This window comes from Gobius niger, assembly GCF_951799975.1.
Source record: "Gobius niger genome assembly, chromosome: 1".
Classification (NCBI taxonomy): Eukaryota; Metazoa; Chordata; class Actinopteri; order Gobiiformes; family Gobiidae; genus Gobius; species Gobius niger.
Genome location: NC_136852.1, coordinates 15,577,470 through 15,605,313, shown reverse-complemented (window position 1 = coordinate 15,605,313; position 27,844 = coordinate 15,577,470). Strand labels below are relative to the sequence as shown.

Below are 27,844 nucleotides of genomic sequence, written 5' to 3'. Positions count from 1 at the left end.
CCATTTATGAATACACAAAATATTACATTCATTTAATCATTATATACTATGAATTATTATGTGTTTAAGTATTCAGGCATTTGTGGAATTCAGTGGCCTACGTGACTTGCTGCAAAAGAATTTGGCTCATGCCCATTGATTACAGACTACAGTATGTGTGTGTGTGTGTGTGTGTGTGTGTGCGCTCCTGCCAGTAAAAACAAACTCTGTGGAGAATCTGTGTCACTCTCTCTGTCACACACAAACACATACCACTGGTGTCTGGTGAGGCATGATGCTGGTGTGTCTGTGGGGTGAGGCGCAGTGCAAAATAGCCCCAAAAAGGTTAATTATGCTTTTCATTCATCATTACGCACACAAGCTCTATTTACAGTGGCCACATCCAAGGCTTGACATTTACTTTTTATTGCTTACTGGCAAGTGTGGCTTCTCTTTGAAATGTTACAAGCCACTTCGTGTTGTACAAGCCACAATTTCATTAGTATAAATAAAGTAAATTAGTCAAAGTGGCTGATGAGTATGAAGAGTTACATCTAGTATGCCATATCTATTAAACCAACAACAACTCACACGCGTTATCATAGTATTTGTTTAAGAAAGTCATCCATTGTAGAGTAAGATAAGAATGATGAAAGTTAAAAGTTATGTCAACAGTCTCAGTGCAAAAACCGGCTTGGTCGCATTGCTGAGACTTGTTTTTCAGGGTGAGCTTAACTCCTCCCCGAGATCCGCACAGTTTTCAAGTCTCTATCAGCAAGTACAAACGCCTCTGTGCACACACACTACGGCCATAATAGTGTTGTTGGAGGCCTCTGCGTTTGATTGATGCCGGGCAGAAGAGTAATGCCTCTTCACATGTATAGGATTAGCGGCTGAGCGTGTGGCGGTATTGGCTTGTGGGCTTGTAAAAGGCAGAAGCAGCGCTGTGTACTGATGGATCGCTTAGACCAGTCCCCCGGGCAGCCTAGAGACTTCAGGAAAGACGACTTCGAGGCCGATTGGATTAAAGTGTCAGATTGTAGGTTCGGTCAGGTGTACCAGGCCAAGCTGAAAATGTGGCGGGAAAAGTGTGCCGTGAAGACCTTTGACACAGAGACTTACAGGTGAGGCTGAAGTAGCAGGAGCAGTGAGAAGGGTTTGGTCATGAACGAAAGCAATGTCAGCTCTTTGTAATAGCCTTCTATGTTATATGACATTTACATACTATTTTACACATAAACTTGAATGTTATTTTGAACGTACGTTGTCATAGATTTTCTTTTTAGAACTCTTGGTGAATCTGCAACCAAAACAGGGAATTTTAAGCGTGACAAATGTAACCACTGTCATCATTCAGTCATCACAACTTACTTGAACAAACTGAAAACATGAGACAAAATCACTCATTCACGGCAATACAATGTTTATGCTTTACAGATTATGCCTCTATAATGTAAGCACCAAAGAAAAGTGAGTCTCTTAGCATAAACATGCGATACAAACTGCTGTCTGTTTACCTCCGATATTGTAAGGCAGTACATAAAAAAAAGAAGAAGCAGGTCACGGGAGTTGTGAAAGCCTCCAAATAAGTGGTATTAAACAGATTAAGTGGAAGAGACAGAATGAAGAAATTATTCCAAAGGGAATATTATTGAAGCCCAGACGGTATCCAGGGCTAAATGATTAGATGATTTCATTACTTTGTGTGACTGCTTGTATTAAGATACCATCTGTTGATGATCTTTTAGGCTCCCTCTGTATATTGTACAGATTGGGAATGCGGTTGAAATGTAATTATTATTCGATGTCACGCTATATTAAGCAGATCTGCCATTTTAACTTTTAATCTCTTAAAGGAACAGGCCACCATGTTTCCATACTGAGATATGTTCTTACCTGAGCTTAGACGTAGTTGATGCGTACCTGTCTGGTCTTTGTGCGTGCCCGTGGAAGAGCTTGGTCACTTCCAACTTCACCCCGTTTGGAGCCATAGGAATACACTGGGAGAGGCCAAATGCTAACAACATCTTTGGTTGTTTTGCATGACTGAGGGCACGCACAAAGACCAGACACGTACACATCAACTCGTCTAAGCTCAGGTAAGAACATATCTCAGTATGGAAAAACGCTGGCCTGTTCCTTTAAGAGGTTAAAAGTTAAAATGGCCTGTTCCTTTAACACCGGCCTTAATCGAGCTGATTTTCTCCAGTTTGGCATTACCCAAATTAAAGCTTCTTGAAAAAAAGCGTCAAAATAGCGACAAAAACTAGATGTTGAAAACGCAACAAAAAAGACACCAAAGAGTAGCAAAAAACATGACAAAAATGAGATGAAAACGCAACAAAAACATGACGAAAAAAAAGCAATGAAAATGTGAAGAAAAACAGATGAAAACATCAGCTTTGCAGGTCTTAGCTTTCAAATGAGGCACTGACAGTGGTTAAGAGGCCTGCTGAAGCCCATAGAGGCCACAATGAGTTGTTTTAAAATGTTAAAAATAAAAGACAGGAATTACGAAAAATATTCCTCTTTGTTTAAAAACACAAATTAGAAAATTGGATTTGCCCCTCGTGAACAGCCTGACATTTGAAGGAGACAGATGGATAAATAAATTCCTCAAACTAATTTTCATTCAATATTTTCCCATGATAGACAAATAATCAATGAAGTGTTGGCCGTCACAACAGTGAAATTCAAGTACCTGGTGTCCGTGTATGGCATGTGCGGCGAGGCGAATGGCGTGGTGATGGAGTACATGAGCAACGGCGCCCTCAACAGTCTGCTGGCCAGCCACACTCTGACGTGGCCCAAGAAGTTCCAGATGATTCATGAGTGCTCCATGGGGATGAATTTCCTCCATAGCATGAAACCGCCATTACTCCACCTCAACCTGAAGACGTCAAACCTGCTGCTGGACGATCATCTCCATGTCAAGGTCAGTGGGACAGAGGGACAGGCCTGTATGGGATTAAGATGTGGAAGTAACCGGGCAGTAACTGAGTGTATTTCCTGGATGTGAACAAGCATTTCCAAAAGATTATCCATATTGCATGATCTGAGATATGATGATAATTGAGAAATGTCTTGACGATATTTTACCAAACCTTTCTAACACAATAACAGCAATCATTTTCAGCAAATTAAGTCAAAACAAGTATAAATTTAAGTCGATGGAAGACCTCGGTGATATGTTGAGCCTGTTGTGGCTATTGTGATGGATATTGTTTCGCCTAAATTGATATTATATGCGGCTCTACATAATGTTCAGAACAGTTTATCCGACTATGGGCTATGTCTCCATTTCATCTTGTATCAATATGTTGGCCTGTATCATTCTATTTCCATTCTAACATAGCGATTGCATCAATGCTTGACCTCCACCGAGCACAAGGCTCTATCCAGCGATACAAATCTCACAAGGCCATTTCTATATTTGCTCTCGGCTATCACCCTCTGTGCAGAAACAGGGTCAGGGCCATATCTAGAATTGTGTTTCCCAACGGCCATTTCACTCTACTATTTTCATTTATTTATTTATTATTGTTTTTGTTTTTTTAAGCTTGCAAGAGGGATGTACAGAATCATTGCACTGCTCCCTACAAATATGGGACGTTATTGCACAGAGCTTAGTACACTTCTGTGGTTCTTTATACCACAGAAGTTATTGCACAGAGCTTAGTACACTTCTGTGGTTCTTTATACAGTATTTTGTCATTGATATGTTTTATCAGACAGTAGGCTCACATTTTAAACATGTTTTAAGAAAAGAATGACCGCATGGTTATGTACTGTATTTTCAAACAGACAACAATTCATTTTCAACTCAGATGTCTTAAAGCTGGGGTACCTGACTTTTTGTTGTTGTAAAGAAAAATGTATTTTTGCAGTTGTAAACACAGCAAAAAACAGACCTTGTTGCATTGTCTTCACCCAAATTGTTATGGTCCACCATTTGTCACTTTGCCACTGCTCAAAGCTGTACATGGGCATGGAACATGCATGCTAATTAATCTGCTTGAATTCAATTCGGGTGTGCAGGAAGGATTGTGACAGCTATAAATGAGTTTGGGCAAAAACATGAAACAGGAAAATCAGGTATCTCAGCTTTAAGAAAAGGGGTCTCAAACCTTTTCACCAGTGAGCTTTGTTAAAGCAGTACTAAGTAACTTGTTTGTCTTAATACATCCTTTTTGTAGTCCCTCTGGGGGTAATACAAGTGTTAATGGAATGATGGGGGGGGTCTTTCATCTCCCCTGGTGTCTCTGGCCAGAAAACAACACTTGCAGCTTTCCTGCACTGGGTCGGAGGCCCCAATACACACTAATGGAATCATGAAGAAAAAGCTAAGAGGCTAACGGGAAAAGCTAACTGCGGGTTAACAACACTTAAAGGAATAGGCCACCGTTTTTACATACTGTGATATGCTCTTACCTCACTTTAGACGTGTTAATATATCCCCGTCTGGTCTTTGTCCGTGCGCTCTGTCAGGCAGACGGAGCACATACGCAGCCTCTCCCACATGTCACATAGCTCCAAAAAAGCTCACGATAGAAGCTACCAAGCTCTTCCACGTGTTCCCTATTTAAATAAAGTTACGTGAAGTGTTTTCATGCGAAGTATATTTACACAGAAATGTAGCATGTCGATTTTATAAGCAAATAAAAAGGGGGACTATATTGTGAGGCGTAATGATACAAGGAGCACAGCGTCCGCGCAGTAACTCCTAAAGACTTCCCCCGCTCACTTCCGTCAATAACCTTTAGGAGTTACTGCGCGGACGTTTTACTCCTCGTATCATTACGCCTCACAATATAGTCCCCCTTTTTATCTGCTTATAAAATCGACACGTTACATTTCTGTGTAAATATACTTCGCATGAAAACACTTCATGTAACTTTATTTAAACAGGGAACACGTGGAAGAGCTTGGTAACTTCTATCGTGAGCTTTTTTGGAGCTATGTGACATGTGGGAGAGGCTGCGTATGTGCTCCGTTTGCCTGACAGAGCGCACGGACAAAGACCAGACGGGGATATATTAACACGTCTAAAGTGAGGTAAGAGCATATCACAGTATGTAAAAACGGTGGCCTATTCCTTTAAACAGTATTTACAGCCGAGTTTGAGTGAAAAAAATGATCTCCATTGTGTTATTGGATGTACAATATGCCTTTCTCCCTTTGTCTTTTCTAGTATTTACTCCCACGGACAATTAATGAGTAAAAAAACCTAACTTGCTACGACACCTGCAGTGGCGCTTATGGCCTCTAGGGGCATGAGTTACTTAGCACTGCTTTAAGGAATAAAAACGGCAAAGAGCTGCATGAGGATACTTGAGTAACTATGTGAAGGAGTACTCTGTCTATAAATACAGCTTATATAGAAATCTTTAGGAGAGCTCCTTGAACTTCCTGAACTAAGGCTAAAATTCAGTTTGTTGCTGAAAAAAACTTGGGCTAATATTGTAAAGCAACTGAAAGGTAGTGACAAATGGCCAAGCTCCCAAATATTCTACCCACGTCTGCATAAGTGTCTTCACATATCCTCTGCTCCAAACTGATTTATGTAAATTCTGATCCACGCTGTCACACAAAAACAGATTTCAGATTTCAGCTTAATCCGCTGGGAGAAGGGCATGAGCAAGAAGTCGTTTATGGAGCACCTGACGGCGAGAGGGAACATAAACTACATCCCCCCTGAGACGTTTACTTCGAACCCTGAGCCTCCGGGAACTGCCTTCGACGTGTACAGGTGACATACCAAGGACACTCCTGACAGGCCTGCCATCAAAGTACACTACTTTTACAAACTTTCTGCACACTTTAACGGCATATTTTTCCATTTAAAACCATTAAATCCCCTGGAGATATCTCGAGAGACACTGTAATCTATCCTCAACTTGCTTTCTTAGACTTAATAAGATAACATTTTGAGAATTAGAGGTAGATAAATGTTGTGCTTGTGTCTTCTTGCTCTTCCAGCTTTGGAGTTGTGACATGGGAAATACTCACTCAGCAAAAGCCATATGCGGGTTAGTATTCATTAATTTCATACTTTCACATTCCATCCACATACTGTGAAACAACCGAGAAGTTTATTTTACTCAGTGGAAAAACAATGGCCTGGCCTTGACGGGTTGAAAATCCAATGTACAACAGTGGAGTTTGTAGGAATGTGCTCCAGCAGCCCTGAAGGAGGAGCATGCAGGTGTTTGCTGTTGGGCTTCAAGATTCAGCCATATCAAAGTTACAAGATCCCCCACTTTAGCTCATTTCCTCCTGTTCGGGAGCAACAGTGCAATGCCTCATTTGAAAGCTAGGACCTACAAAAGTAGTGCAATTGTCGCTGTGTTTTTGTCACATTTTTTCAGTGTTTTTGTTGTGTTTTCGTCTCTTTTTGTGTTACTTTTTTGTCATGTTTTTGTTACTTTTTCATTGCTTTTCTTCATTGTGTTTTTGTCATGTTTTGCCACGTTTTTGTTTTGTTTTTGCCACGTTTTTGTCACTTTTTTGTTTTGTTTTTGTCACTTTTTTGTTTTGCTTTTGTCACTTTTTTGTTTTTGTCACTTTTTTGTTTTGCTTTTGTCACTTTTTTGATGCGTTTTTTAATGGCAACAATTAGCAAATCGCACATATTCATATAACTTATTTAGGCAAGATAACAGGCTTCATTTGAGGATAGAAGCCTGGTAATCCCCATGGATTCCCCCACGGATATTGGGCTGCGTTTTAAAGCCTTTCCACGGATGAAAAAAGCAATGTATACGGGTCGGGCACTACTGTTTTACATGTAAAATAATTTCTTGGTAAAAAAATAATTGTGAAAATCCAAGGCAATCCGAGCTACATTTTCTGTGAGAGAAAGAGAAGCGGTGGGTCTGCGTCATCGGACGAGAGCAGTGGCTCTGTTAACTGGTACTGGCACTGTATGTCAGCGGGTTTTAGACAACTTTTAAAATATTTTTAGATACGTTTGGTTACGTTTGGATAATTTATGATCATTTAACCTCTTAACCCCCGCTTTAACCAAGTGCAGTCCAGCTATTAAGGCCAGTTTAACACCTTAAAATTCATCTGAACAGATCTTTTTCCTTATGTTGTTGCTTTGTTGTTATCACTTTTAAAAAAAACAATTCAGCTTTTTTGTTGCATTTTCATCACACATTTGTCACTTTTTCATCAATTTTTTCTCACTTTTTCATCACACTTTTGTCATTTTTTAAATCACATTTTCATCAAATTTATGTTACTTTTCTGTCACATTTTTTGTCACATTTTTGTCACTTTTTCATCACATTTTTGTCATTTTGTCATCACTTTTTCATCACATTTTTGTCACTTTTTCATCACTTTTTCATCACATTTTTCATCTCTTTTTTGTCACATTTTCATCCTTGTTACGTTAATGCTTCTTTTCCAGGAAGCTTTTAGATTTGGGTAAAGCCAAAAAGGAGAAAATGTGCTTGGTCCACGTGGGGGTAAAGAGGTAAAAAATGTGAATTAAAAAAACATTGCGATTATAGATTTTAGATAGTAAAACAGTTTGGGATTCGTATCAAATGTGACAAAAATCTGACCCCTACCCCTGTATTCCATGTTATTCGTATGTAATCCAGCCGTCCACGTCTCTCTCTCTCTCACTGTTAGATAAGATATTTTCCCAAAACTGTTCAGCCTTGTTTTGCAGGGAGCAGCATGACCACAGTGCTGGTGCAGGTGGCACAAGGTAAAAGGCCCAGTTTGGAGATCCTGCCTGAACGCAAGCCTCAGGAGTGCGTGCCCCTAATCAGCATCATGAAACTGTGCTGGGACCCAGACGACCACAAGAGACCGCCATTTTCAGGTGAGCGCCACTCTGTCAAACCCCATGTTGTGCAATGCAATGGCGCCAAGAGTGAAGTGGGAAATAGTGTAAAAACATGACCAATGAGCTGCTACTGAAAGATATGACAGTAAATTCAGCTAAGGCACATAGTGGGGACGATTATCTGCAAAGAGGATTAACTGGAGGATGATAAATCAGTTAATGAACGGTCATTTTATAAATTCAAGGTATAATGAGGCAGCATCAATCATCTTCCAGGATTAGGGATTGATTGGCAGAAGCGACAACCTTCTTAAGATAATGAGCACTATGGAGGATTAAATATGCCGAGTGCAAACCGAAACTTTTTAAGTCATCCCATCACCATAAGCGGCTCATTTAGAAAAATACGAGCATTATCTCTTCACACCTCTCACTCCAGTCAAGCCTTTGTGAGTAAAAAAACAAACATTTAAATCAATTTGACGTCATATTTAATATTGTTTTGGGTGTGTTTAAAATAGCATAGTCTTGTGAACTGGAATCAGGTGACCAAATATAACAATTGAAACACATAAGCCAATTTAGTGTAAGGGTCCGCGGTTGTTTGCATATGTTTGGTTCTAGTGATAGGGTTGATCATTATTATCAATCTCATTAACATCAATATATGTTGCACAAAGCAGGCTGTAGATTTGTTGACGTTACGCTATCACTCTGATATTAACTAAGGCTGGAGCTGAATTGGTAAGAGGTCTAACGCCAAACCAGATGTGCATCAGCGTCCACCATGATCAGAAGCCTCCCAATTGTGCTGGAAGTTATGAAGGAGTTGGGAAAAGGAGCCTGTATGTTTCCTATCATATCTACTTTAGCATAGGGACCTCTGGTAGTTCCTCACCGGCGATAAGGAGCTATGTGCCATCCCATAAGCCACCGCTCCCCGATCCCCCTACTTGAGTGAATCTACATGCGTGGCCACTGTTGATCGAGAGACACACATTTACGCCAAACTTTATAATAGGGACAAAATACATGTTGGAGTCACCACAGCACAGTCACATCTCACTGTTTTAAAGAGCCGTCTCAATAAACGGCCTAAATGAAGGCAGTTAGTGCTTTTGCTTTCATTTAGAGGAAACTTAAAGCCACATGGCTAATTTGCAGACACTGCACAGAGAAGGAGCAGACCTCACTGCGTGTTAATACTGCATCTTTTTCTGAGGATGAACCAATGGACAGGATTTGGTGGAATATTTGACCAGAGCATTTTTTATTTCTGTGATAAAGCCGTAGCTGTGGTAGCTTTTTATCATTGTCTGTTTTCTGTGTGGCTTCATATCATTATTGTGGTTCATGTTTGAGTTATAAAAGTCAGTGGCTCCAGGAGGAGTGTTTTTTGTAGTGCAATACTACATGGGTGATGTAGTTTTTGACATAGCTGTTGGTGATGTCACTCCCCCTGTGTTTTCCGCCCTGGGTAAGGACAGTCGGGTTGGGCAAATGCTGCTGAAGCTCTAGTTCAGTGTTTCCCAACCAGGGGTACGGGGACCCGAGGACCTAGCAGGGGGTACTTGGAACTATTTCAGATTGAAAAAGGGGAAAATGTAACATTTTTTATGGGAAAAGCTACATTTTTCAGTAAAATGTGTTGCTTTGGGAGAATTTTAGGTCTATTTTGAATGCAACATTGTCCTTTTTCTTACAAATACTACTTTCAAGTAATTGCTTTCTAAATAAACTGTAACACCCTTGAGGTAGGTGGTGCACGGTTGACCACGAATGGCCAAAGGGGTACGAAAGACAAAAAACATTGGGAACCACTGCTGTAGTTCACGAACTGCATAGGGATCTAAGAGTTGACCTTACCGCGTCATAAGGGTTAGGAGCAAGGATCAGAACATAGGAGCTACGTATTTGAGGATTTCGGATTTCGATTACTCTCTTGCGAAGGGGTGGGCAATAAGCTAAAAAGTAGAGCCTTAAACAGGATTTCTTCACATGAGCAATTTCCTGAGTATCTGAGTATGTGTGTGAGTGTAGCTTTTTATTGTCAATTTAATATTTTATTAATTGTATATTTTGGCTGGTTAAAAGTAATTGGTGTTGCAAACTAGCGTTGGCTAAAATATCAGCATCAGATTGCTCTATAATCCACGCTCAACCACAATAAATAAAAATAGATAAATAAAACCATCTGCTGCTTCTGAAATTCCACACTCCGCTGTAATAACTAAAATGCACTCACACAGAGACCATGATGAGTCTGACCGTTTAATGAATGTGCCACATGTAAATGTTAATGTAACAGATAAAACACATTATAACTTTGTGACATGATTTGAATGTATAAATACAATGCACACACACATGCGCGTCTACAAACTGGTCGTGAATGGATAAACAAGCATGGGCGTGAATTACAAGCAGTTGCGGGAGTTTGGTATTTTTATACATTGACAATAGGCCACAGGTGGGGGATGAGCAATAAGCATCTCAATAATCCTGCTCGATCTTCACAGTGATGTCTCGTTTGCCAGGTCATTAGGATCAGTGCACGAAACATGAATACACAAGTGGAGGGAATATCAGGTCACTAATTGAACACGGAACGTATTTGCTTTAACATATTGACTTGGGTGGAGTATTGTTCGGGGAGAGGTCTGCATGTAGCGCCTGAGTGAAGCTGTTCATGTAAATGAGATTAAGCCCTTTACACATCACCTTTGCTTCGACGGCCATTTATTGACTGAAAAAGTTATGCAAATGAATACGGATACAAGCCACGTTTCCTGCAATAAAATCACCAGCAACAGTCATGCCCTACGATGTTGTTTACGCAAGTGTTCTTCTTTTAATAACCACAGGAAGGAAGCGAGGCGGAAGGAAGCTATTAAATGATAGTGTTGATTGTGCCGATTATACTGAGGGGTGACTTAATTGATAAGCAAATTGATTTTTAAATGTGTTAACAAAAAGGCCCACATTAATCCTAAAATCCAGCCACAAGTCTATAAACTGGGACAGATTGTGTTTTGAAGACCAAATTCAAAGAGGTTTTAGGTATGGCACCTGGTGTAACATATGCCAACAAATAAATGACTAAACAAAACTGTTTAAATTTAGCTTGAAAGAAAAGGTGTATCCAACAGGCAAACCCAAAAGAGGTAAATACTGTATATGCGTTCATACAATGCTTTGTTTTCAGATATTGTAGTGAAAACGGAGGCTCTAAGTGAAGTCCTGATGATTCCAGGCCCTTTAAATAATGGAGACATGAATCGATGGATTTCACCTGTCCCTGAGGTTGGTCTGTTTTTTTTTAATTGACTGTATTATTTGCAAAAGTTATATAATTTTGAAGTAACAAAGTTTAGAGCACAACACTGTATCAAATAATTCCTTAAATCCTAGACAAGAGCGTTTAGATATTTGGCATACAGTATGTTCTTTAAAACTTGAAATGATTAATGTCACGGCTAATAGCGTTCACCTCATTCTTTTCTTCTTTTCAGATTAAGATGCCTGACCTTCCATCAGGTAGACATGGAGCTAGAGCACAGTGTAATATCATGCTCAATGCAGTATAAAGCCTGAAGGGCTGACATTTGAAAGTGCTATTTACAAGGCTGCCCCATTTCAATGTTACCTTTAGCGCTGAAGCCCCGGAATCATCTAATAAAGAGCAGCACGATCCTTGTCTCATTTTATATAAATACATTACATTAGCTTCATTAAACTGAACAATTTATATGCATTAGAAGTATTCACCTTGAAGTAAATTCAGTACTATTAAGACACCAGCCCAGTTAACCCCCTTTATAGCAGTGCAGACTAAAACAACAACAATATTTCCACAGATAATCCCTATGGCAAGGAGACCATAATTTCACTTCTATCGAAAAAGGATTTTGGCACTTTCCGAAAATCAGTCCGGAAAGAGCACGTGGGACGACAGTTTTCTGAGAAGAAGCGACTCCTGCACTACACTGTGGCCAGTGGGGACGCTGAAAGTGTCAAACATGTCTTGAATCTGGGCGCTGAGGTCAACTGTGAGACGTCTAAAGGCGCTACACCTCTTAGTATTGCTGTCATCAAAAGGTTTGTTAATATAATTCTGTTTTCCTTGTGATCGCATCTCAAGGAGACCATTGTGAATATCTGTTACAGGTATCATGACATCACGTCTTTGTTACTGGACCATGGTGCTGTCCCCACCTCTGCAGATGAGGACCGGTGGACTGCTCTCCATTTCGCTGCTCAGAACGGTGATGACAGGACGGTGCGCCTCCTCCTGGACAAAGGGGCAGGGGCAGGTGTCAGGGAGAAGGCAGGCTGGACCCCCCTCCACTTAGCTTGTCAAAACGGACACGAGACCGTGGTGCGCCTGCTGCTATCCCGCCTGTCAGACAAGGCGGTGGGGGAGCGAGAAGCGAGGGGACGGACACCTCTCCACTTGGCCTCTGTCTATGGGCATCTGAACATCATCAAACTGCTCTTCGCCAAGGGAGTGGACCCCAACGCCACTGACGACTTGCTCTCCACAGCGCTGCACCTGGCAGCGGACGAAGGACACAACAGAGTGGTCCGGCACTTGGTGAGGAGCGGAGCCCGCATTGACAGCGCGGACAGCAGGGGCTACACTCCACTTCACCTGGCTGCTCTACGGGGACACACGGGCATATGCAGGCAGCTCCTGTCAAACAAGGCCTGCCCAGACTCTAGGACTGTACAGGGCTGGACTCCCATGCACCTGGCTGCACTCAAAGGACATGAGGCCACTGTGGCTGAGCTGCAATGCCAGGGCGGGACAGTGGATGCACGAGGGGACAAAGATTGGACCCCTCTACATCTAGCCTGTCACCAGAGCGAGCCACAAGTAGTGGCGAAACTCTTAGCAGCTAAAGCCGACCCTAATGTGGCTGAGGATAGTGAGCGCTGGACACCCCTCCACGTGGCCTGTACCAGCGTCAGCTTTCCCTGTGTCCTGCACCTGATCTCACATGACGCGAATGTGAATGCGCAGAGCAGGGGAAGAGTCACACCGCTGCACCTGGCAGCTAAACACGGCTGTGTGTCCATAGTGAAAGCTCTGCTACTGAACGGAGCCAACACCACTCTGCTAGACTCCTCAGGGACCTCTGCTTTAACTGTGGCACAGGGGAACAAGATGTGGGAAATAGTGCAATTACTGGAGAAGACATGCTAATCACACATTTGCTCCAAACCAAAAGAGCACCACAGTTAAGTTCAAGTGGCAACATCAAAAGTTTCCAACGCAATAATATATCGCTGTATACTTGTTGAAAAGGTTACGCAATGCCCCGCCTTGGAAAAACGAATAGTGTCTTGAAACAACGACGCATTACAAAAACATATATGTCCATATACAGATGGGGGAGAAAGAGTTCCTGAATAGGACAGCAATGTTCTACACCACAGGTTGCCGCGCTGCATTGAAAACAGGCTTTAGCCTGACTCCAGTATTTCTGATTTAAACTAGAATTGACATCACATATTGAACTGTTACACATAAACACTATGGCCATAACACGTTAGCTATTCTCTTACATTAAGCAGTATTTGTGCTGGAGGACCATTAGACCTGCATACAGTGAGTAATAATATACTGTACAGTGAGTAATAATATACTGTATCAGAAATTCTGGTGAAATAGATAGAAGGTTAGAAGGTTGGTAGGGCATTGTAGGGCATTGTAGTTCTGAAATATATATATATATATATATATATATATATATATATATATATATATATATATATATATATATATATATATATATATATATATATATATGTATATATATATATATATATAATATAGTATAGTGGGAGCTTTATTTACTACTACCAAAGTGCATCTTGTCTCCACACACGTACATTGCCTTTACATGGATCTTTCCTTCATTTTCCTCATTTTGCCGCCGGCTTCACTCATACAATTTGCGCACCACTTGAAATCTTTGAAACATTTTGACTTTTCACACCGGCCTTGTTATTTCAAAATGAATTAAATGACATTAAAATTTGGATTTGTTTATTTTTCTGACCTTGCCGCGAGCCATTGGTCTTGCTAGTATTTCCAAAGTATTTTAGCTTCCCCATTGAATAATGTATTTACAGCTTTTACAGCCCTCTACTGTACATTTGTTGGGTAAAACATTGGGGTCGGACTGCGGTGAGGCTCTCTGTGATGAACTCATTTTGCTTCCTCGTCTTTAAATAGCCCTGTGCTTGTGGCGGGCATAAAAGAGTTGCAAATGTGCTTTACAGAGTGGCTGATGCGCTGGTAATGACTGATAGAGGAAGCTGTATAATGAGACCTGGCAGACTTCTGTGGGGCTATCATTTGACAAATCATTGGAGAGAAGCAGAATCACTTTTAAACATCTTAATCTCAACCATCAATGTGTGCACTTTATAACAATACTGAAGGCTAAGAATAAATAAGAGTGAAGTGAGTTTGGAGGAAAAATACAACATTATTTAGCACGCCTCTATTTTGTGTAGGTAAGTTATAGACCAATATATTCACTGGCAGCTGTATGTAAGACAGTAATGGACATATTTGAACAAATTGACAAATATATCAATATACAGGCTTATTAAGCTCTAAAAGTGGAAAAGTGAACGCCTGAAGATTGGCACATTTATCTGCGCTACCAGCAAAGGATACTGTTTTTGTTTCCTTTTCAAGACCTCCCTGTGCCTGCTATGTTACTGTGATTGTGATTTGACACAAAGATGGGTGAATGAACAGGTAAATGCTTCACCAGTAAAGAGCTTCTCGTCTCCGTTGGGCGCAAGAAGCTCTTTGCATCAAGGAGCCTCCCATTTACACTCACATTCATACAGCAGTGCACACCTGAGCCACTGTCATTTGCAAACCTTGTTACTTCTTTTTATAGAAATGTAGCATTTCAAGTCATCTGTACTGGTTGTGCTAACAACCAGTACAGATACAGTAACTATACTTGTAACTATACTTGGATCATGTAACTTTCCACGTAACTGTATAAAAATAGGGAATACGGTACCTGGCCAGCTTGGTCACTGCTAACTTCACCCTCACAGTTTGGAGCTATACCTATGCTGGGAGAGGCTAAATGCTACCAACATTTACGACAGTTACACATCAACTTCTCTAAGCTCAGGACAAGTCTGAAAATAGACAAATTGCCAATGGAACATTTTTTTTTGCAAACTACCAGTGCCTGGGCCTTATCTTTTTGGGTATCAATACCAGTCTCTTCCATTTATCTCATCGATACCAGTAGCTCCTTATTACAGCTGCTTTAAAATATCTACGGGACAGCAACCTTTATACTGAATATAACAATGCATTCTTCAGGGCATGACGTGCCCTGATGAATCTGGTCTATGCTACTAATTGAGATCCTGGTGAGCGCCTCCTCAACCTTTTTTCTCATAACAATGCATTCATTTGAAAAAAGTTCCATTGCTTTTCTTATGACTCGACCAAACTGAAAAGAAGAAGAATAAAAAAGATGCCACAGTATAAAAAACCGCTCTTCAGGAATCTTACACATTTCAGGTCAATGCTATTTGATTCAATGATTCAGCTTAAAAAAAAAATCTTATCATTTATACTTTTGTACGACTTTTAATGTGTCAAACTGCATGCTGACAGAAAGTCAAATCTATTGTGTGCTGTTCAATTTTTCTAAGATCTGTATCCTTGTAATGTCAAAGCAAAAGGGTCTTAAATGTGAAGCTAATGCAAAGCTGCTTTTCAAACTGCATTTAATCAGGTAAAATCAATAGCTGCGCTCCGGCCTTTTTACACATACACTGGCAGATCGGACGTGTCCTAACAGCCCGTAATTGGGTTTGTCTGCATCTAAACTAATTTTGTTTTCTAACAGGAAGACAAGCAGGCAAAGAGAATGTCACGTGAGCTTCCAGAGCGCAAATAACAACAGGCACATGCGATACAGTGACAGTGTGTCTCCAGAGCCAAATTGTTGCTTTACTGTAACATTTTTAGCATAATAAGACAATTTAATTAAGTCATGTGGCCCACGGGGGAGTACGGAAGGGTTAATTGAAATGCTGCTGAGAGCCATGATTAGATCTTGCTAACTTTTAATAATATATCAGAACAAAATAGAGAGAGCGTCAGTGGAGATGTTTTCATTATATGATTAATCTACAGTGAGGGTACTGTGCAAAGCAAAATTTATACAGTGAACACTCCCAGTTCATATACATGATGACACTGTAAATAAAGACAAGATATAATGTATGCCTATTGCCTTTGGATTGAAAAAAGGAGAATAAATATATATATACATCCTTAAAAATTAATGCAACTCTCAAAAATGCTACGAATAACACCATAATTAAAAATGCCCCTGATGCTACTCAGTTACTACAGCTGTTAATTTAACAAGAGACAGTGAGAATAACCATTAAAATAAAAATAAAACATCTTAAAATTGCAACAGCCATTGTAACAAAATCTGTGGGCCTTATGTTTTTGGTCTGGACTTCAAATAACAAAAAACTCTCCTCTTTGCGAAGAACTTTCTGTCACTACTTCATAAAGGAAGTAAATAACTCAAGTACAACAATCTATAAATTGTGCCCGGGCTTGACATTTGCATAATGATTGCAGAGTGCCGTGGCTGCTCTCAGTGTGACTGTTCTTACCTTAATGACAGGATGATAATGTGGCTCCTCAGTTGTATATTTAGCTTCTCATGAGGAGGGCCGCTCCACTCTTCCCCTCAAGTGTCGGGGTTAAACTCACCAAAGAGCTGTGTGCCCTGCGGTGTTAAGCAGCCGCAATCATGACTGACACAGCTGTGCCCCTGACCCAGGAGTGGTCCCTCAGCAGGGCCCCATTGGAGGTGATGGAGAGATCCACTGTACCCCGGTTCCTCAGGGGAAGGCTTGCTCTGGACTGATGATCTGGAAAAAAAATTAAAAAAAATAAAAGATCACATTCTTTGGGCAGCCTCCCGCTCTCTGTTATGACAACATCATGGGTCAGTCTTACAACATTGTAAAGGCTGTTTTCTTGTTATTGAGACCTGTGCCTGGCTTTTTCATCTGCAGCCTAACAGTGTCTTTTGTGAAATTCTAATTAAAAATATGTCTGCCAAAAAGTTCCACAAAGATTTACACATAATTACTTCCATGTGGATTTCTAAAATGATAATCTATTCATGTCCCTATGGCGGAGTGTATTCTCTGAGCTATTGAACTATAGTGGCTGAATGGGCCTGTTTTCTCCAGTGCATTCTTATTATTCGTCCAGCTCCTTTCTTTGCTGTTGTCATGTTCTAGTGAAATGATTAATGGTGGATCTCTGCACTATCTCCCCAGCACCGAACAAAGCCCCCCATCCTCTGTAACGTGACACTTTTTGAATTCCCCGTACAGATCAGTTTGCATACTTAGGAATCACCACACTGCACTGTATCATAGTATATAGTCCCTCTATGTGCTCAAATAAATGTTACAGAACGAGAACGACAAACTAGTATCTATTATGTATAATGTTGTTTGTAACTAACACAGGGGAGCTGACCCCTCAAGTAAGAGCACTCAGATATGCATCTGTTTCATTTTCTCTTACCTTCACCTCTTGTCCTTCAGGCCACAGTAAAGATTACATCCAATCTGGTGTGAACCTGAATTGTTTTCATTCTCGTCCTGAGCTCTGCAGAAGCCTGCAGCAAACAACACACACTAAGTGCCTGTGTAGCAGCCATCAGTCAGCCTCATGATGGATTACACTAATGCATGTCAAAAACAGCAGACACAGTCACTATTTTGTGCTTATGACCTGAAAATCATTTGGTAAGTGATGACTCGGGATAATTTACCAAAAAACCTGGTCAAGTGGTTAACTAACAATAAAACTAGCTTACCCTGGTAGTTTGTATTACTGATGAAATGCACGCAGCACCCATTTGGCTTTTTGTTGTTTTTGAATGTGACTCCACCTTCTGCCAACCTCAACACACTGGAGCCAGATCCACCTGCAAATTACTGTGTCCCCCTTGATATTCTTTGCATGAAGTTGGGAAATATGAACTGGGAATAGGTTATCGGCCCTAACCCCTTCACAATCAGCTACAGCAGCCAGGATCCAGCCGAGAAAATTAATCAATCAATTCAGTCAATATAGGCGCGCAGATTAAGGTGAGCCCACTATCTTGGATCAGGGCACTGGACTAACGTTAATCAAGCACAGTGTTATTACTTGGTAAGGACAGAACGCATTAATAAGGATTGATGTCCTCTGATTGGCTCCATGGATATGTTCAAAAGATATTTAGAGCATGTTGTTGTTCTTTAGATAGGTAGAGGAGGATACTAATATTCTCCTGGGTTGTAAGTGGTAATGGCCGTAATTTAGGGTAAATAATACCCTGAGAGGGCACAGTCAAAAACAGAGTAGGTCTAATACATTTTGAACAGATTATTATTATGTATTACAAACAAGTAAAACATAATAATAACATTAAGAAGAATTAATAACGTCAAATTGATTCATCAACGTATTTTCCTCTGGCCTGGCATTGGTCAGTCGAGGAAAATACTTCAGTAGATCAATCAAAATGACCCTCGAAATATAGAAGGTCTCTTCATTGTTGATTTGAAAAAAAAAGATATGATGATTTCACCAATTAACTGGCTCTCATCAGATCCTACATGATGCCAAAATGTGACCAGAGTAATTGTAGCGATCATATTCTGGACCAAATTTGACACATTAAATAAAATAATGATATTAAAATCTGGTATGTGGATGGATGCCAATAATCAACTCAGCTGTGACATGGCCATGGTTATTCTGTAAGTAGCTGCCGCTGCACGTGTCTGCAAACGACATATTTAGGGTAAAAATATGAATATGAATAAATGACTATTTTATCATATAGTCGAAATGTAAAAACAAGGCCTGATAAACAAAACAACACATAAACAAAAAACTAAAGGTAAAAGACCACTCCCTTTTAGTTTCACTAAATGGGTGCGGGCATCTCTCAACTTCACCGCACGTGCAATTTGGAAGGAGTTTTATGTTGCTGTGGTTGTTCGGCGCGAGCGGCTAGCTTCTTCAGTTTAGGGCTTTGTTACCCAGATGACTTTGTAAGGCGGTAAATGTGGGAAAACAAGACAGGCTATTGTTTTTAGCATCATGACAATCACCTGAATGAATCTGCGCGGCAGCCACTGTGCGTCTCCAGTGCTGTCACTGTGCTGGGTACGTAACGTAAAGTAAAGTAACGTAACCTAACGTAATGTAACGTAACGCAACGTAACAATATTGTAGTTATAGACTACTTAGTAAAATTGTAACACATATTCATCCTCCATCACGAGAACGTCACCGACACTATAATGTGCATTTTGGGTTCAGTTGATAGGACTTATATTGCATTAAATATCCTGTTTTGCAATTCGTTTTTTTCAAGGTAAGATGCCTAATGATGTCGAGTAGCATTCATCATGATAAATAAACTGGATGACGAAGATTGTGTAGCCTATAAAAATACAGGCTTTTAAATGTTTTTAATCATAGGCTATATTTTTTTTACTTGCATGACTGCAAAAGACCCCACGCCATCACAGAAGCCTAGTTTGTTTACCGTGGTCCTGGTTTTGGGGTCAAGTGATTAATAAGTGTGTACACTAACTGGGAGGAGATTGCAGGACATGGAGTTGGATAGGTGGAGATTATGTAGAGCTCTCCAACAGGCGATTATTTCAACCACGAGAGCTCTCCATCTCCCCCTTCCCAGAGCACAATTATCTCAACTTATCCCATGCTGCTATAGTGTGGCATGATTTCATAGATAGCACAAAGATTTCGATTGATATGCCGCCTGGGGCTTATATGATTATAAATGATTTGAGTCTAACTCCTTGCACTAAAAGCAGAAGGAGCTCAGTGGAGTATAGAGGTGTGGGCATATGAGGACAGAGCCAGCTTATTACCCACTTCATTGAACTTAACTGTAGTGACTGACTTTTACCATCACATTGGAGTCAAGTTAGTTCAAATCATAGGAAAAATGAAACACGAAGCGCATCAGAGCATATCTCTCCAGTCATGCAGTATTTCATAGGCTATAGGCAAAGTTTTTTTAAAATCAGTATGCCTTTATCATGGTTGGATTAAAACATCTTTGCCATGATTATGTTTAACCCACTACAAAGAGTGTGTCCGCTATCTATAGGAATAGCACAGTCAACATAGAGAAAACTAAAATGATAAATGTAATCAAAGTGTGCATAGTTGCATACATGAACAGATGACGTTTGCAACAATCTTTATACAGTAACTCAGTGTAACTTTGTTTAACTTGTCTGTGAAGTCTTTTGGGAGAAGACACCAAAATCAGCACTGAGATGCTTCCTCCTTTATCTTCATGGTAAAGCAGGTTTAAAAACATTCCCTCACACCCGTCTCTTCGTACACAAATACACATTATCAACTTTTACTCCATCAGCGTCCCCAGAGACACACCACATTCAAAATTGTTAAATGAAAAAGTAAGCATTAAAATCAAATAATAGGTTCACTAAAATAAGACTAAGAGGTAAAATACGCACATAATATGTGTCCTGACTTTAGGAATGACCAGGAGACCCATGCCGGAGGAGTGCAGGGGCCGTGAAGATTCATAAGGTAAAGCAGTTCTGAAAGATAAGACCAAGACCATTAAGGCATTTAAAAACTATTAAAAGAACCTTAAAATCGATCCTGAAACACACGGGGAGCCAATGCAGCCATTTTGAAACCGGTGGAATGTGGTTCCACCTGCTGTTGTAAACCTGAGCTACTCTTTTTGGGAAGACCAGAAAGGTAAAGTAGTGTAAGTGTTGTAAGTCTATTGAATGGGGGGGTAGGGCCTTATAAATTATTACGTTTTTCCTACTCCCTTTGAGCAGCACTGCACTAAAGCTGCACTAAAGAATATATCTGTAAATTATACTGTATGTTGCTCAAATAAACTAAACTCAACTCAACTCAACTAGGTGAACTTAGGGGTTGCTAATTCAATTTGTTTTCTCGGTTGTCTTGAGCTCTCGTGCTTCTTCACACCATACACAACTGGACACTCTGTTTTAGCTTCTCCTCAAGTACACATTGTTGACCTCTGCTCCGCCCCTCAGGGATGCGCACACTCTCTGCAAGCCATTCATCCCATAACGGCTATAGGCCAAGACATAATTGGATAATAGGAAAACAACAACTCTTTAGAAGAGGCTGTGGTATTGGGTCATAGGTCTGTGGCTGTGAACATCTCTCTGACAGCTCCCATCAGACCAGTCTTAACGTCTGAAGCCATTCAACTCAGCCATGACTTGTATGTGAAAAGGTGAAAGTGAACTTCCACTCGAATACTGTCCCTGTAGACTATGTTCCTCTCCTCTCTTTACACAGACCTAATACGTCTGGTATGTGTAGTGATTTCAGTCAATTCTAACAATTGACATATTTCTGTTGACCTCCAGGGTACAGGCTTACGGGCTGAAGCTTCTGGGTTCACACAGCAGTGGAGGTTTCTAGGTAATGGTGATTTTATGTAATGTTGTATATTTATTATGTTACTCAAGTCTGTTTTCTCTCTAACTCAGAAATAATCCTCCAATAATCGTGTTTGGCGAAGCATCTCAGCGTGTCCGTGACGGCCTTGGTGGGTCCAAAGCTGACAGCCTGTGGAACAACAAATGAGCAGGTGAACTCATGCACACATTTGTACCTCTGTCCACCTCCTTTGACCTTCACACCAGCACATAACTCACCGCGCGTGACGTCAACTGTGGAGCAATGAGCAGGGCAACAATGGGGATTTTATTTTAGAATTGCATTTCTAGTTACTTTGTTATCTGGTGTTTGCACTACCACTAGTTTATAAACAATTAAAATTAGCTAATGATTTAGGTTTCAATGATAAAATGGAATAGAGCTAGTAGGAAGGTGACCTTGACCAATATGAGTCAAGCCGACATGAGAATTTGACCAGATTGCATGAAGGCATCAAGTATATGGCCTGGATTTTCCGTTTTAATGAGCCGACAAACATATTCTCAGAATCTATATACTTGTTTACTTGTCGTATATAGCTGAACAATACACCGCAAAATTATCACTATAAAAGCTGATGCAATTTTCACATCAAAAGAAGCTGCGATATAGCAATATGTATGAGCTCTGTCTGAGATTTACATATTTCTTGACTAGAATGCATGGTAACTTAAAAGGACTGCACAGCGTCCAGTTATAACCATGATGGAGTTTGATGAAGAGACAAATTGCTTTGTTTTTTGCTCAAATTTTATGGAACTTTCTCTTTTGGCTTTTTTTTTTTTTTTTTTTTTTGGAATCATTTTGTTGTTACATTATTCCAGAGACAGTTATCAAATATTACTGTCTAATTTCCCTAGTTTAATATTCTCATTTATGTTAATCAATGAGGGCTTTCCTGCGAAGTGCTGCTCGTGAGTAGCTAATCCCATCACATCAGAGAGACCATTATGCGTGAGCGGTTTTGAGCGTTTCACCGTTTTGAATAAGTGGAACACAGTTGCTACTCTGCTTTAAACACAGCATCTAATCTTGAATATTAATGTTGCCACAGCCACTACACGGTGAACCGTTAATTATTTATAGCCTGATAATGTCATTGACAAGTTCTCTGTTTTTTGTTATTTGAAAGTCCTGAGCTTTTTAAAACATTCTTCCACATTGGTTATAAAGGTTTATCACTTTTGCCTTTTAGCAGAGACAGAGCTTATGGTGTTGGATCCTTAACTTTTTTACCTCCTTAATAATACATTAACATACCCTTGACATAAGTCTAACTGAGCAACAGGTCGGCATTGATACCTTTTCTCCCAGTCAGCCGCATGAGCACCAGAATACTAATTGTACCTGCTTAAGGCTCATAGTTGCTGCTGGGTTACGTTGTTTCTTCAGTGCAGGATTTTCATGTGTCCTTTGTTCTTTGACTTGAAGACCTGAATACATTTACATTCTACTGTTTTATCAGACAGTGCGATATGCTCTGCATAATAAACACAAATAACCCGCCATTTCCCCTATAGCACATCTCCCTAATCAGGGGAATGGGTATACATAGCCAACTGAAAAGGCCTAGTTCTAAAGAGCAAGTACTTGAAATGGAGCAGTGTAATTGCATTTGAGGCTCTGCACCCTTTAGGTTATTGTAGAAAATCCACCAAAGTTAGGATGACGTAGGTAATTAAGAGTCTCCTTATTGCTTGCACGTGCAGTACACCTCAGCTTGAACTCTCCTTCTCCAGCCTCCCCGGCTATATTTGGACAAGTGTGTCGCAGTAGTCCACAGTGGAGTGGAGTGACGTGGAAAAACACCCACAGGAGACACATAGGAAAGCAAAGGTAAAAGACAGACACTAGCAACACAGTCTTCAGGGACATCGTCTTTGTGCACAGTGCAACACAACTGATGTTGAAACCCTATGCATGACCTTGATACACATATATAATTGACCTGTAGTCATATTGTACGGTATATATAGTGTACACTGCATGAAATGAAACAAGGCCAAGTATTCATAAACAACCACAGTTCAATACCGACTGGGACTTTGCTGCAGAGTAAACCCCTATATGCTGGATGCCTAACCTTCAATTCCCTTCTTCCCTCAGTTCAACAATCAGCACAGTACAGTTCAGCACTTCAGCAATGATTAGAGACACTGTCCATGTCTTGTTGTTGTTGTTTTTAGCATTGTTCATTTAAAATAAATCACATAAAGAGGCTGTTGTCATAAAACGAATAGATAATAGTTGCGTCAGTTACATCAAAATGTGAAAAGCAAACAGAGAAGACAGCAGTGACATGTAATTCTTTTATTTGCATTTTATCGCTCCAACTTTTTTGCTTCGGGCTTTGAAATGTCAGCAAGAGTCTGGATGTGTAAACTCTGCAGTGGAGGTATTGTAGACTGATTTGGTGTGGACAGTGCCTGGAGAAAGTGAGAGTTTTGTGCTCGTTTTGTGAAAGGAGCCGTCTGTCTTCAGAGTATCATATGGATTTGTCCTTCCAGGATGTTGTCTGACAATCGGGAACAGATGCACAATTTTGGAACAATGCCTAATTGTGTTTTTTCTTACAAGAATTGCAATTGCGATTAGATATGGATAGATATTTAACCTCAGATTGTAGATTCAACAATATTAGGCAACAGCAAAAGCAAAAAGTGAATTTCTAAAAGGACTAGTTTTCCTTCAGCCGCTGTTATAGGTGCAATTTAAAGGAGTGGCAAGTGTGCTTAGTGATAATGGTAGACTATTCCACTGCTCAGTGAGAGGGAGGCAAGTCGGATGAGACCAGCAGGATTGTTTATCTGTGTCGTAGTTGTGTGTTAGTGTATGTGTATGTTTCATTTTCTATTTTGTGGTCAGTAGATAAAGCATTTATCTATAAACCCTGAAATCCCAGTTTCAAATCCAAGTCAAAAGCCCTTTCATCCAGTAATATGAGTCTCTTGGTCGAGGTCTTTGAGTGCCTCAAGGTTTGCTCTGTTTGGGTAAGCATTGCAGTGCAGGCCTGATAAGCAGCTTTAGAGCATTCATAAATTCAGCTAGGATTCTTGCATTGGTTCCTTTGTGTATTCCCCCTGGCACTATGGAGATACATGCCACTGACCATTACATGTTGAGAATGTTGATTGGCAGGGGGAAAAAAGCCCTTTTTTCTCCTCATGATTGAAATTATTTTGTGCAGTGTTTATCAAACATTTTTCAGGCTCCTCTGCAAGTCTAGACTTATTTTATTTACTGTATTTTCCGGACTATAAGTCGCACCAGCCAAAAAATGCAAAATGAGGAAGAAAAAAACATATATAGTCGCACTAGCCTTAGCAACTACCATGGAGGCGTAACTGCACCGATTATCCATGCATTTGTCTCCAGTAGGTTAGACTACTGTAACGGCTGCTCACTGTCAGACAGCTGCAGCACATCCAGAACGCTGCTGCTCAAGTCCTGACAAGAATCAGGAAATACGACCATATTAGTCCAGTGCTCCGGTCTCTGCACTGGCTTCCTGTCACTCTGACAATGTTCAAATCCGGATGGAAAACAGTTATTTTTGCCAATGCATATGGCAATTGAAAGTATTTCATCTGCACTCTTGCCTTTGACTGTAATTGATTAATTTTATGTTGATGTTTTTGTTGATTTTATCTATTTTCTTGTCATTTTATGCAACTGTGAAGCACTTTGAATTGCCTTGTGTATGAATTGTGCTCTACAGATAAACTTGCCTTGCCTCACAACTTTCTCACTCAATCCAATTTTTTTTTTTTACAGCCAAAATATTTCTCATGGTTTAGCCCTTGTTTTTCCCTGATCTCATTCTAGTTGTTGACTTGATCTGTGTCTGGTGGTATAAGAAAGCATTTTTCACCAAGAGGGTTCTTGGTGTGAAAACCACTGCTATAGTGTTTTGTTTACGGAAGCTCGGTGAGAGGGACATTTGCACTGCCAATCCTTAATATGCGGTGAGGTTTATCTATAAATAAAAGCATATGTTAAATGTTATGCAGTGGATAGGCTAATTAAAATGATTCACTAGCTCTCATTATGACAGGAATGGTGCCAACAGCCAGTGCACGTCAGGCATGATTTATCTTGGTCAGAATTGTTGCTTGAAGAAATTTCCCCAGAGGATGTATTGTACATGCATGTCTCTCTATTCACACATCCACTGCAAATGGGTCCTTGCAAAGAAGCACTGTTCGATCTTGTGATGTTTCTTTTATTACCCATTGTGAAATATTGGACAAACTTTTTTCTTTCTCGCAGCGCTGATGGATTTCTTTTCTCCCCCTCTTTTAGTTGTTGTTTCTGGAAAAAAGAGCCTTCTCCATTCACGCCGCCTCCTCCATAAAACACGACTCTGATAGTGATTCAGGGTCAAATAGATCCCAAATGTCCTCGGAGACATCGCGAGTCCATTAAGCCCTGTCACCGAAAACATCACATCAGTGCAGTGCCGCAGCCTGAAGGAACGGTCTGAAACAGACAAAATGATTTCCTGTATGTGCCCAACAATCACACTGCCGGCAACAGGGGAAATATGGAGAGTAACATACAGTACATGAAGTTCAAAAGACATACATCTACTGACTGGTTTGCTCGAGAAGTATGACAAGGGAGTGTTAGGGAGTATTCGCAACACCCTCTCGATTCGAATCCTGGCCCACTTTATTTGGAAGCCTTCCTGTCACAAACATTGGGCTCGGAGGAACGGATTTGGATGAATCCTAAAACGCCAGTACTGTATTTGTGTTCAGGCATGTTTTGACTCACCGGACTTGTGTACATAAATACAACATAGGTTAATTTCAAATATTTATTTTAAGTTTTATTCAGATGTTAATATCTGTATGTGACAAAAGCAAATGTTTCATATCATTTTAAACAAATCCCACTTTTTCTGGGGTACATTACAGTGGTGCCACACTACTCTGTTACAGCTCATTTAAACACAATGTATGATCCAAGTCTTTTCTGAAAACAACACGCTCAGATGTATTGCTGTGACTGTATTTCTTTTTTTTTTTTTGCAAAGTTATCCTCATTTTTAGTCAGCAGAAGCCCTAGGGGGCAGCTCGATTGGCTGCACACATCCAAATGATTGTACCTGGAGGCTGCAAAGTCCACTCACAGGCCATTAGTTTGCCTGCGAAACAAGACGGTTGCAGTACGCTCACTGTTGCCCCCAGTAAACAGCATTACTCCAACTGCAGAAGTCTGGGAGTCGCAGAGACACTGGTTTGATGAGCTTGAGTCATATATGGATGTGTGTCTTCTATTTTAAACACGGCGAACACTGATATTTATGCATGTGGCACTTCAGCAGGTTATTTGATATCCTCTGTTTTTCTGTTATGTCTCATGAGAAGTCAAGTAGAGGAGCAGTGTTGCATGCATCACATTTCCATTGCAGGCATATAATCACAGTTAAGAATGTGTCAAGGAAACTATGTACAGAAAATAAAAATAAGAATAATAAATATAATAAGAATAATTGCAACAATGCGGATATTGGCATTGCCACAGTATTCAGCCATTGTCCCATGTTTTGAACGCACATTCCAATTATTAAAAGAGTTCAACATCAAGAGCTTCAGCATTGAACACTGACTTTGTACTGTATATATTTGCAATAAATTTTCTTTATAAAAACAGAGATTGCACGCACACACACACACACAATAAATATCTTTTGTAAATTGCACATGTGTGATATACACAGATGGCTCATTCGGCAACAAATACGAGTTTGGAGAATAACAATATGCTTTTTTCTGGGCTCTCAATGAAAATAGGGTTGTTACAGACATTTCTTGTTTTACATTCAATGACCTGCAGTGTGAGTCCACAAACCCTGCACGCAGCCCTCGCCTTCTGTGCGACACTGTAGCGTCAGTCCCCCTGGTCCAAAGCTGGTGTCCTGTGTGCTTCCTATATCGAGATGAGGTATTTGCAAGAAAACATGCCTTAGTTCTGTCTCCAAGTCTGATGGGGTCGCGAGTGCACGGCTTAACAGTGAAGGATCTTAATGAAGGCCTTTCTGAACTCCACGTTGAAGGTTGTGTAGATGATGGGGTTGACAGCGCTGTTCACGTAGCCCAGCCAGGTGAAGGCGTTGTACATCTCCGCAGGGACTTTGCATTTGGTGCAGTGGGTGTTCAGGATATGTGTAATGAAGAATGGGAGCCAGCATATGATGAACACCCCTGTGGAGAAAGCAACAGTGCAACATTAGCCATGGATCTCCACCACAAACCCCTGTAGCTTGATCAAAAATGTGCTGCAACTTACAAGGATAACTAATGGTATTTCATAATGAAGCACTTTTATGTTAGGTCAGGTTTCAACATTTCTATTCTATTCTATTTATCAGTATTATTTGATTTATTGGTTGATCACGTGAATAATAAAGTCAAAGGTGTCAGTGAAACAGATACATTGATTGAATGGCATCACTTCCTGCCCTCGGT

At 40.4% G+C, this 27,844-nt stretch overlaps 2 protein-coding genes across 2 annotated transcripts in view; one reads left to right on the top strand and one right to left on the bottom strand.

Annotated features, from left to right (window-relative positions):
- Positions 1 to 933: 933 nt before the first annotated feature.
- Positions 934 to 12,989, top strand: ankk1 (ankyrin repeat and kinase domain containing 1; the record flags this gene model as incomplete). The annotated part of the gene is made up of 9 exons (XM_079556202.1): positions 934 to 1,103; positions 2,632 to 2,914; positions 5,577 to 5,728; positions 5,959 to 6,012; positions 7,668 to 7,819; positions 10,989 to 11,086; positions 11,296 to 11,320; positions 11,641 to 11,881; positions 11,951 to 12,989. The coding sequence occupies 9 exons, from the start codon at positions 934 to 936 to the stop codon at positions 12,987 to 12,989; spliced, it is 2,214 nt and encodes a 737-aa protein (XP_079412328.1).
- A 13,397-nt stretch (positions 12,990 to 26,386) lies between these two features.
- Positions 26,387 to 27,844, bottom strand: part of drd2a (dopamine receptor D2a) — a 45,702-nt gene continuing 44,244 nt past the window's right edge. The window contains exon 8 of the mRNA XM_079577771.1: positions 26,387 to 27,580. Coding sequence (XP_079433897.1) covers positions 27,384 to 27,580 — 197 coding nt within the window. The 3' untranslated portion in view covers positions 26,387 to 27,383. The remainder of the gene's footprint in view (positions 27,581 to 27,844) is intronic.